Raw genomic sequence first — 12,597 nt, 5'->3', positions numbered from 1 at the left:
TAATAAAGCAACGTGACATGACGCATCGTCTAGAATGAAGTTGCGCGCAGAACTCCCGTCCCCGTTGCTCTTATGGTTGCTCTCGCGTTCAAACGAGGGTGTTTCAAAAACTGAAACGTTTGCTCGATATCTGGATCAATAATAAAATGGAAGGAAACTATAAACGTTTACAAAGGGACAGGGTAAAAAAAGTCTTTGGCAGTCGGTTTTAATGATCGTTTGCTTCTCTCATTTATTGAGGATAACTTTTTGAATGTCGCCTTAGGCAAACTCGGCCCGATTTAGCCGGATCCCCCGGATCGCGCCGTGAACTTCAACCCGCGACCGATATGCAGACAGCTTCGAGTCACGAGACCTGTGTCTCTGTAGAATAAATTAAAAAAGGAAAAGAAAAAAATAGATAGGAAAGAAAAAGATACGAAGCGCAACGGCGAGTCCGTCGGTTAGCAGGCGAGTCTCGAAGGCCTCTATTTAATCGCCACAGACGAATTATGCGAACCATTCCCTCACCCTACAAACAATTCATTCTTTATGCCCGAACAGACTGTATTTTTCAACGCGATTATCATCGTACGATATTTCGACGGAGAGAATTCTAGCGAACATAAAGACCGGAGTGCAAGTTTAATATAAAGGAAGAGAACACAAATGAAGCTTTCCGAGAAGCGTAAATTAGAATAGAATGTAAAGAAAAAAAAGCGTTTTAAAAGCTAAACTCCTTTTAGAATAAGGTGGTACAATTTCAAACGTAGTGCAATTCTGAATGAAATAAAATTTAAATCAAATTTTTGAGATTCAAAAGTTTGACAATCTTCTCGCTGTGTGGAAGAAAATTTGAACCTTGAAAATTGGATTCAAATCTTATTTCGTTCAAAATTGTTCCACCTTATCCGTTTTCATTTATAGATACCTAAAAAGTTTCGTTTCTGTTATTCTTCCCTTATATTCGAAACTCTATAATCTTTTATTTTCACCAAGAGATACCCCAGTACACTCATTAACATAAGTGTGACATGTTTTATCATATAATTTATTTTTTCTTTCAAGGTTAAAACGGCGATCGAACGTGTGGCGTAAATCCGAAAGAAATACTACTCGCTGTGATAATGGAAACGACTTCAAAGAACAGTATCGTTCGAGCGTGAGGGAGAAGCTTTTTCAGACGCGACCGGGGGATATTCGCAAAATTACGCGAGAGCGGTAATTTACATTCCTTCCTTTCTCTCTCTCTCTCTCTCCGTCTCTCGCTGAGTAAACGTCAGCTATTATTTTTCTAAATCCTTACAAGCTAAAATTATTATGTACAGCATTGTGGACACGATTTGCGACTTTCGCTTATTATTAATCGGTCATTCCTCCCAGGAGCATAGTTAGTACACCTGATAATAATCAATGACGGAGGAAGCTTTCCTCCCTTTCTCTTGACGACGATCGTTCGGACGTTATTTTACGATTTTGGACACGAGTCATTGAGCAGAGCATGTGGATGTCGATTAGATGCACATTAATTAATATTGATTAAAAATATATCCATATTTGTCTTTTTTCTCAATTTTAAAGCAAAGAAAAATTCATAGGAATGTTGGAATGTTCAACGTAAGAGTGGTTGGCTTATTTGCAACGAATAGAATCTGAAAAACTTTCATTAGAACAATTATCCAATTACGGCCGTTTTTACAACGAGATTATAAATACGTAGAAAAGAATATTAGTTTCACTGAGCTCCACTCAATGACTCTCATTGTCCCTCGCAATATAATTACACTAATTACATGATAGCGAAAAAAATGAGCAAAAACCGCTTATATTGTGCAGCAAAAAATTAAAAGCGTTTCTTTAATGAAAGAAGACTGTTAATGTCCCTCTATATAAGTAAACTCGCAAATAAAAACGTAGTAGCCAATCAAAAACGATCAATAGTATTATTGTTAATTTTTGATTGCTGTATCTGCGTTTTTAAACGAAATCTAGTTTTATTTTTCCTTCTTTCACAGTTTCTGCCTTTCTGAACTGCAAGGCTTGATCATACAGCACATCGACGTGATAAAATAAACAAGTCACTCCTTTCTCTCTCTTTCTTATTCTTCTACAATAAGAATTAAGAAAATATTCCTGCCGTATCGTGAGAGAATGTGCAACATCTCAATTTTATCGCGCCCGATAATTCAATCGCAGTTTAATCGTACAAATACATAATAATGTTAGAAAACATTTTTACAACAATATAACGTGATCTCTGTAAGTATATTATATGATCGTCGTTAGATTTGTTATACACACGCGTATACGACACACGCACGTTGTAAAAAAAGTAATAGGAAAATAAGACGTGTCATTGCGCGTACATCAATCTCGTTTTCACAATAGAACGAATATGAAACTCCTAATATAATAACAAGACCGTAATTTGCTAATCCAACGTTTCTGCGCTTCTCTCTATCTCTCAGCGTTTTCATAGTATAAATTCCGTTAATTGCTGTCTACGTATAGCAAGAGATACGACACCTCTGATCTCTTTCTCATTTTTCTCTTATTCCGTTCTCATTGGACAAGATACAAAAACGTGAAATTCATAATTCATACTTAATTTCTAGCATAAGATGCTTAACTTAGGCTTAACTTAAGTTGATCATTATTTATTAAAAAAAGAAAAAAGAAGTATGATTGAGACAACAATCATCACTGAGCGAATACTTCGATTCCATCCGTTGAAAAGTAAAATTCTAATTGGTGCGTATTGTCGAACGAAATGTTGTCATGTGTTTAATTGGACACGGGTGATTGCGCGCAATCATACCTCTTACAGTGGCATTCGATGCGCGTGTTTTATGTCTGTCTGTTTTATGTATGTAGGTGCGTTATGTGTGTCTTTTGTACGCATTCAACTATGCATAAGATCGTGTACACAGTAGTTATTCTCATTTGGTTTCTTTTGGCATTACAAAATAATTTTATTTACAGTTTGTTGATATAATATCAATATTCATACTTCTTTATACTAAATTACGCGATAGAGCATATTATGTTTACTTATTATATTATGCAGGTAGGGAACTATTTACAGAATAATAAAATGATATAAATATACCATAGGGTATCGTCGAACAGGTATTTTACTACATGTGTATACGTGTAAGTGTAGATTTGAGTGAATGTGTGTGTGTGTGTGTGTGTGTGTACGCGAGCGTGCGCGCGCGCATGAGCGAATGTTTATATGCGTTTATTTGCTTCTTAATTTGAATCGATCGTTTCGTTGTAGAGACATATTCAATCGTGGATTTATCTCGCGGAACAATCGGTAACAAGATAAAGCATCGGTCAGTGTGATTTTTGATGGAGCGAATCATCGGAATTGAAGGATTTGAGAAAAGTGTAATCGTGGAATATGAATGGACATCTCATTTCTCTACATATCGCATCCTTTCGTGATGCGCGTAAGAAGAAACGAAAGAGAAAATATCAATTAAAACACAGCCGGAAATAAGGCATTAAATGCATAACATATTCGAAGTTTGTAAATGACTTAATTGTAATAACATAATAGCCCTACTTTACTTAAAAAATTTACTTAAAAACTAAAATCATTTGCACACTAGGATAATCACGCATATGTTACAAGTATGCAATTTTTCACCTAACTATATCCCGAACATTAAACGATCCACCATCGTCATCGCGCACTCGGGCTATTATAATAATCTACTTAAAATTCTCATTGGATGTAGCTACTTAAATTAAAATCCGATTTTGCCAAATCTTTCTTTTTAACAAACCAACTTAGACAGTTAATTTACAGGCCAGAAGAATATTCGGCGATGAATATTCACGTTCTTTTAAGCGAAGAACGACAGGATAAATATAAAATATCACTAAGGCGACAAGATGGTACGAAGAAAGAACTCTTTCTCTCTCTTCTTCCTATTTTTACAAAGCTTCTTTTCGTTGAGTTTCCTCTCTCTCTCTCTCTCTCTCTCTCTCTCTTTCTCTCTCCCTTTCTATTTTCTCTTTTTTTTCATAAAACAATTTACAGCAAAGATATTAACATTGTGCACAGTAGTATATTAAACGCCTTCCTCCAATTTAACGCCTCGTTATTCATACGAGTTAATTATTAAAGAAGAAATGTTTCTTCAGTATTCCCTTTACTTTAGCAGATACAATTAATTTAGCTATCTTCATCATGGAAAATTTCTTCATCAGAACGTAAGATGTTATCAATTAAATAAAGGGTACAATATCCAAATATGTAATTCAAAAGCTTTCAACAAATTGAATTTTAGTTCATGGCCGTATGACTTATTGAAGTCATGGCTGTTTAAATTTTAAATTTTCTGCGTGAAAAAATCAGTATGAAGAAAATTTACGAAAAATATCACATTGCAAAGAGAATTGATTATTAAACCAAACAAGTATTATCAAACTATTTTTGGAATATGAAGGGAGAAAAACTAAAATAAAAGTAATTTTGAGACATAGGACTTAGTTATAACAAAGCAAGAACTCATGTAAAGAATAACGGAACGTTAGATCGTGTTGACATCGTTGTTAAATCGTTACAATCGCAATAAGTGCGCTAATACATTTCGTCGTATATAGTTAATTTTTGTTTAGGACACACGTTGAAACGTCATCTGCATTCGTCTCTCGAGTTTAGTAAGGATTATTTCTGTTTAAGAATTATCACTCATTATAATAATACTACGTATGTTGAATGGAAGAAAAATAAATGAAAAGATTGCCAGCAGTCAAAAACGTGTTACACATCTAATTCACCTGAGAAAATCATGTTTACCTTTTTTTTTATTTGCATTTTTTACTCCAAAGCAATTCACCGTGATGGCAACTTTTATCAAAGACTAATGTAAAATGCCTTATTATGCGATAATTATAGAAATTTTTTGTTCATCGTTACAAAAAGAAAGCGTGAGACGGAAAACTGAGTAAGTAAAGAAATAATCCTTATTAAGGCAAACGTTTAACGTATACAGATGAATCAGGCATATCCTAAGATATATACGTAGGTCGTTCGATAAGCCTATGCAAGTCTAAGATGTGACACCACCAATATGTATCGAGATTATTTTTGGTATTCGGCAACTCTTGGAAGATGACACATCAAATTTTAGTGACACAAATCTATTTTTCTGCGTTCATTTAAATCGATCAAGTGTCGTGGTTTATGAAAAATGGATCTGAAAAAATTTCATGTAGTGTGTAACCGCAATGAAGTCCAAATTTGAAGAACAGAAGAGATGCGGAAGGACTTTGTAGTGAAAATTGAACAATTTTGCAGTTACACTATACGAAATTTTTTGTGATCCATTTTTCACAAACCATAACACTTGATTGATTTAAATAAACGTTAAACACAGAATAATAGATCTATCTCACTAAAATTTGACGTGTGATTTTCCATGAGTTACCGAATACTAAAAATAATCTCGATACATATTAGTAGTGTCATATTTTAGACTTCGCTCGGACTTATCATACAACCCACGTCTTTCACTCGTATTTCTTAGAATATATCTCAGAATATATCTGAATGCTATGTATCTCTCAGAATGATATTTCAAAATATGTATTAGAACATACACAGAATCATCTTCCTATTCAACAACCCACAGACTTTTGCAATTTGGAATATGTGCTTCCAAATATCCTCTTCTGGACCATTCGAGTGAAAAACAAACCTTAAGAGCATCTCCACTATCTCATCCAAATAGCCATACTATGCCGCATGGGATTGCTGAGACTGCGGCAGTTTGCTGGAGCTTTTGTGATGGCTGGACGCGTGTCTTTCCTGAAAACGACAAATAGAAATGTGACGTCTTGCTCCGTGAAGTAATGCAAACATGAACGAAACATCCGATAGTATCGCAGAAGTAACACGTCGTGCGCAAATAAATATGCTGTCTACTTTTTTAATATACCTTTAATATAATTGAGTCTATTATTTTGAGAATGATGCACTGTTTATAAGATTCCAAACATTAAATGAACGAGATATGAATATAAACTGGATCTAATAAATGAGACACCGTTTTTCTGTTTTCAGCAAAATTATCGAAATAAATGACTCAATTGTTATAATTTCATGATCAAAGGCAGGTTGTTTCGTCTTTTTAAATAAACTGTGTAATTTATCTATTGGATAAACAAAAGAGTAAGATAGTAAGAATAGTGAGCTGAAGTTTATCGAAAGGAACAACCTAAATATAGTATATATAAATTCGTATCTCTTTCTTCTTCATTGTTGTAGATTTTCTAACATTCTTTTTTATAAGAATTTGATTTCAGATAGATTAATGAAAGCGGGTAGATCATGATAAAAAAATTAATTATCTTAGATTAAGTTTAGTGTGTGGGATCTTTCGGGTGAAAAGCATGCATACACATAATGATACATAAATAACAAATTAATGATAATTTACAGTGGAAATAAAAAAAATTAAGTTTCTACTGGGATTTCTACGATGAATTAGTTTTCAGTTTCCGGTTTTTCCTCGATTATGTGAACCGGCAAAAAAAGGTACGCAAACTAGCAAAAGCATTTATTTGCAAATTCTATGCATGCAAATGTATATTCGAATGCAAAAGAAGTGTAAATCATGCGAGCGCATGCTCATACTTGCGTTCATGCAGGCACGCACGCACGCACACACATATCTCAAAACATTAACAACGTACTATTACAACAGCGATAGTATAATCGAGTGATAACGGTAATTTTGCTCCTAATAATGGTAGCAACAGTAGTCGTGATGTACCCTTCACCAAGCAACAGGAACGAATAAAACGAGCAATGTCCATTGAACTTATTTTGTTGATTTTTGATGAACTTGTTTCGTGCGTGATTTATGTAACGATATCGCAATATGATCGTATAATATACTGAGCCGTGATGTTAATACATATATGTATATTGTGTATATTATATATATACATATGCATGACATGTACATATATATATATATATATATAAATGCAGCGATAGTGTGCGGCAATACTGCATATGTACATATAACATATGTGGTATTAAGAAGACAAAATAATCACTAAGGTACGTTTCATTTGCACAGTACGTTTATTTACGTTGCTTTAATATTTCTTTTTTTTTTCTTTTTTTATCGACCACGCAACGCGTACGATCCCTGTTGTATAATTCCGTATAGTTTCTTGTCAAATTTCGTTTATATTTCGCTTTTATAATATTTGCGAGCAATCAAAGATTAACATATTTAAATTAAAAATTTAAATATTTTGAGACACTTCGATAACTTTCAACTGTTTAGAGTTTCTTTTTCTCTCTCTCTCTCTCTCTCTCTCTCTCTCTCTCTCGCTCTGTCTCTCTCTCTCTCTTTCATTCTGTTCAAGACAGGTAGCGTACGCGATGAGTGGTGAATATACATCATGTACAGAATTTACGCAGTTTTCACGTTACACACACATATATATATATATATATATATATATATTCTTTTTTTGGCGAGGTACTTGTACCCTAAGATTTATATTTTTTAATTAATTTGTGTCGTATCCGCTGCTTATGAGTTTGCACTGTGATGTCTTCGTGATGATTACTCGATGACTTTAAATCGACGTATCATTCATTAACAATCAACAGCTTCAAAGCATTTTCGATATACATTGATTTGTCGATGATTCCATTAATCCAAAATCTAAATTACTTTATTAAAACAAAATACAATAGACAATTTCGCTATTCTGGATCAAGACGAAGGAAAATATCTCAAGAATTACTAAAAAAAATTATGTGAATTTTTAATATTATAAAAAATATTTTTACGAAAAACGCTGAAGATTTATGTACATCTTTAACATATACATATGTGTATATGTGTATTATCTCTCTCTCTCTCTCTCTCTCTTTTTCTCTCTCGCTCGCATGCTCGCTCCCTGCCTATCTATATATATCTCTTTCTCTCTCTCACTCTTTCTCTATATTATTTATCAATCACAGATCGTCTGTCAAGTTATTCTATTGTTTAAGAAAATTTCCTATTATCACTTATTTACTTTCCAATACATTATATACTTCAATTAATTTTAAACAAAATTTTTGCTAAAACAAATTATTCCAATAAAAAAAAGATGATAATGTCATTAATTCACTAGAAAAATTATTCAAATCTCATCTAGAAACAAATCAGTTATAAACTAGTCCAAAAATTCATTAACGAGAAAGATGAATGACATAAAGTATTATATAAACATATACATATATAACACATACATATATAATATATATGTATATTCACATATATGTATATGTTTATACATACATACATACATAATATACTCTTCTGCTTTTCTCTTAAATTTCTTGTGATCACAGAATATAAAAACTAGAGATTACCTTAGCAATTATTTTGTCTTTCTATTACTGCTTTTCAATTACTATGTAATTGCACAATTTGACTACACAGTTTCATTTCTTTGCGTTTTTATCACCGTGCATCAATTCGTTAACATATATTGTCGTATTGACAAAAAATCGTGTTACAATCGGCGGAGATCAAATTACTAAGTACATTAATCTTCAGTTTATACGATAAATAAGAGAAAAGACGCGAAAAGTTTCCTGAGAATAATATCCCATACAAGAGATTTCTTTCGAAAAATCCTCAACACGGCGTTATAAAATATCACATTCCATAACGGAATTTTTTACTTAATATACTAAATACATGTATATATACCATATATAAACACACTAATGATCTTTACTAAATTTGACACATTTCTGGCTGTGTAAACACGGTGAAAAGAAACCGCCTATGTCTAGAAGTAATCTCGTCCCGTGTAAGCTCCGATAGCTATTAGAAGTTGAAAATAACATGAATATTAGAAAAATATTTAACATACATATATACATAATTATATATATATATATGGATATATATGTATTATAGTTCACATACGAGGAAAAAGATGACAAAAGTAGTAATAATGAGGCAAGTTTGCATAGAAAAGAGAAGAAAGGGAATTTACTTTAATGACTAATTATAAACTTTGGATAATGGTTCTTTATCCATTATATAAAAATATAAAATTATTCATTATTTTCCCATTTTACGTTTCTTTTCCAATGTTTTTATATAAAAAGTTATACTCTCTTTTTTGCTATTATACCTCAAAGTTTCCTCTTTTAATAATTTAGATACTGCATACAAAAACTTTAGGACAAGGATTAAATTAAAGTGTGAATGCGAGTCTTTATAAACTCACAAGGCTTAACAAATTTTTATGTATACATATATATATATGTGTAAATGTATATACATATATACATGTATACATATAATACATATATATCTATTATAAATTTCAAAGACAACAACAATAATATATTGTATTCAACAAAGCGTATTTGAGTTTATACGGGAAGAAAAAAATATGTAACTATACACAGAAAACATCTTCTATATCATTAGATGAGATTATCAATTATGCTCTTAATCATAGATCCTCTGCATTTCACAAATCAGTCATTTGCGTGTGTAAACAGCGATGGTAATCGTGACAATATAATAATTAACAGTGACATTCACGATTCCGATATAATACCATTTCTCTGCATGTTATATACTATACATTTCTTAAACAATGTTGTATACATGTGCACATATACGTATACATAGCACACATTCTTAGAAAATATATTCTGAGCGTAATATATATCGATCGCATTCTAATTTAACCCGATGCAACGTTCCTGAGTTAATATTTGTTCTATAAAAAAATTCGCATAGTGTGTTCGAGAGTAACATATATAAAATTTAATCAAAATTGTTAATAATTTTAGATAAGGCCATGTTTATATAATCAAAATGATTTGTAAGTGTAATCGCTTACCTCCCTAGGCTAGTATTACACGTACTTCTCACTATTCATTAATAGCAAAGACTTCTATCTTCGCGGATAATAGTCTTTCAGGAATAACTGACGCCAATAGAAAATCATATCGCTTTGTCCGCTATATCTTCATCTAATGGATTTCATCTATTACAAATGGCAATGTCCTTCTTCTCAAGCTTTACAACGTGGTTTTCCTCTTCTATGAACTTAATCCTTTCCCTAAGATTCTTATATGTCCAACAGTTAATTAATTATAAATAATTATTAAGCAGTATATTTTGTATAGGAAAAAAGAAGCCTACAAGAATATCTCGCATACAAAAACTTTGAAATTATGATTTTCAAAAAATTTCCTATTTCTCTTGACTAATATTTCTATATTTTTTCTCGGTTTCTTTCAAAAAGGATAATTAATCGTGGAAATATTGGAAGTTAGAGTACATAAAAAATGTAATTTTTTTAAACAACCATCAAGGGCTACAGGAAATTTTTTAAAGACGTTGAAAAATTATATACAAATTTTAAACATGATGAATTATAGCATTTCCAAAGTATTTAAGTTTGCGGAAAAAAATATATATAATTTAACTCATAAGATTTTTTACCATCGATAAAAAATTATCGTAATTAAACATAAATCCTTGTCTAAATTTCAAGGATAATCCATTGTGACTTATTATTTTTTTTATTTATAGTATAAAGATATTTATTAATTATTTGTTATTATTTTTAGGCACTACATATAAAAAGGAAAATAGTAGCAAGCAAGAGCAAGTGTATTTCTATAGCAAACTCTTACAATACGTAGATCATGCTGACTACAAGTGGAAAAGTAACTTTGTGTTGAAAAGAGAAATTAAAAGAAAATAAATCACGATGCTTCGAAACAATACCATAGACATGTTGTATTATTATAATATCAATATCTTTCATCATTATGCATAGATCGATCCCACACAAACACACTTAAATTTAACTTCAACTAGGATTCGTGAAATCGTTGTATGCAACTCATCGAAGATTGTACAAAATTCCACATTAATAATTTTATACATTTGCACAGATTTTCATAAGAATGTTTATAAGCATTCAGATTGCATTATCGGATTAATAGTCTTATAGTAACAATTTGTTTCGAATAGTGAAACGCCGTTTCACTACAATGGAATCAAAGCATCGGAACAAGATGCTATATTGAAATAAGATTTTCTACAATTGGGTATTACAATACGTATGGAAAGAATAACCGATCGAAGCAGTCAGATAATAAAGAATAAATGGTACGACTCATGCTGCTATTTCTACTAAACTAATTTATAAAATCGAAGGGAAAAAAATTAACTTTTGAAAATTAAAATTTTTATGAACATAGATGGCTCAAAGAATGCGATTAAGGACTTGCGTTAAATTTCAATCAACGCTCAATCTAATAATGTAAAAAAAATATATGTATATATATATTCTATATACACACACACATTTAAAAGTGTATATATTTTTATTATTTACATATATATATATATGTAATTTAAAAAATAACAAAAATGGTGTATATTTCTCAATTTGAGTTTACACGACAGAAAAATATTATATATTTACATATAGAGATTTCATGTTGCTAGACGTATTATATACCTTCTTTATATCTTTCATAAATTTTCTAATAATTTTGATGAATTATTTATATACGATTTTTTGAATTATTATATATGAAAAAGAAATTATATACATCTATATGTACAAAGCACCTCCCTCTATTAATTATATAAAAATTAAGTCCTAGTTAAATAAATTAGTTTTTATATGTAAAATAGGTTTATACATATAATATGGTGAACAAAAAATATCATAGACACAAGGTTTAATAGTTTTTGGACTATGGTGTATTAAAGAATTAAAGATATAAAACTTGTGTTCAAAAAGCACTCTTCGATACACTACAGCTAAAAAAATGATCCATTATTGAACTTGGTGTCTATAATCTTTTTTTCATCACACTATATATAAGCTACATTATATGTGAAAACTAACTCATTTTACAAGAACCCAACTTTTCGTATAAGTAATGCTTTTTAAATAAAAATACGAATCTATTCGAATTTAATCGCTTCTAAAGCACTTTGTTTCACTTAAAAATGCTACAGGATAAGAAAAGATAGAAAACAAAAAAATATTTTTCAATAAATGTAAATTATTTCTTAAATATTTCCTTCGTCAGATATAAACTATATAATGATTTTATTAAGAAATAAATGGAAAAAGAATAAAAATTCCACAAAACGAAGCAAAGTTTTGCATCGCCGCAGTAGGAAATTTGATCATTAAAAAAAATATGTCTGTTTAGATAATAATTAATACAAAATACATATAGGTAAAGGAGACAATCCTAGAAATTAAAGTTTAAAAAAAAATACGTATATTTAACGTAAATTTGTAACTTGATTTAATTGCAAATTCTATAGTGCAGATAAATCCTTTACATATGTATAAATATATTGGTTTGTTCGGAATTCATAGTGTTCAATAGATATCGTCATCGATGTTCTTAGCGATCGTCTTTTTTCAGAATGCTGTTCGTATATGAATTTTGTAATTATTAGTATATGTGCCTAAGAGCCACTTAGAAAAATGCAAGGCTGTACGACGTAAGTATTGTAGTAAGCGCGAATAGTACTTTCTTGTAATCACAATAAAATATATATATACTATATATTA

The 12,597-nt window shown here is 30.8% G+C and overlaps 1 protein-coding gene across 1 annotated transcript in view; it reads right to left on the bottom strand.

Annotated features, from left to right (window-relative positions):
• Nucleotides 1–5,481: 5,481 nt before the first annotated feature.
• The window catches only part of LOC108779128 (cyclin-T), an 18,740-nt gene continuing 11,624 nt past the window's right edge, over nucleotides 5,482–12,597 (bottom strand). The window contains exon 8 of the mRNA XM_018546486.1: nucleotides 5,482–5,803. Coding sequence (XP_018401988.1) covers nucleotides 5,732–5,803 — 72 coding nt within the window. The 3' untranslated portion in view covers nucleotides 5,482–5,731. The remainder of the gene's footprint in view (nucleotides 5,804–12,597) is intronic.

The sequence above is a fragment of the Cyphomyrmex costatus genome, unplaced genomic scaffold, assembly GCF_001594065.2.
Source record: "Cyphomyrmex costatus isolate MS0001 unplaced genomic scaffold, Ccosl1.0 scaffold55, whole genome shotgun sequence".
In the NCBI taxonomy this organism is placed as follows: domain Eukaryota; kingdom Metazoa; phylum Arthropoda; class Insecta; order Hymenoptera; family Formicidae; genus Cyphomyrmex; species Cyphomyrmex costatus.
The sequence above is the reverse complement of the archived record's forward strand: the minus strand, read 5'-3'. Positions and strand labels throughout refer to the sequence as shown.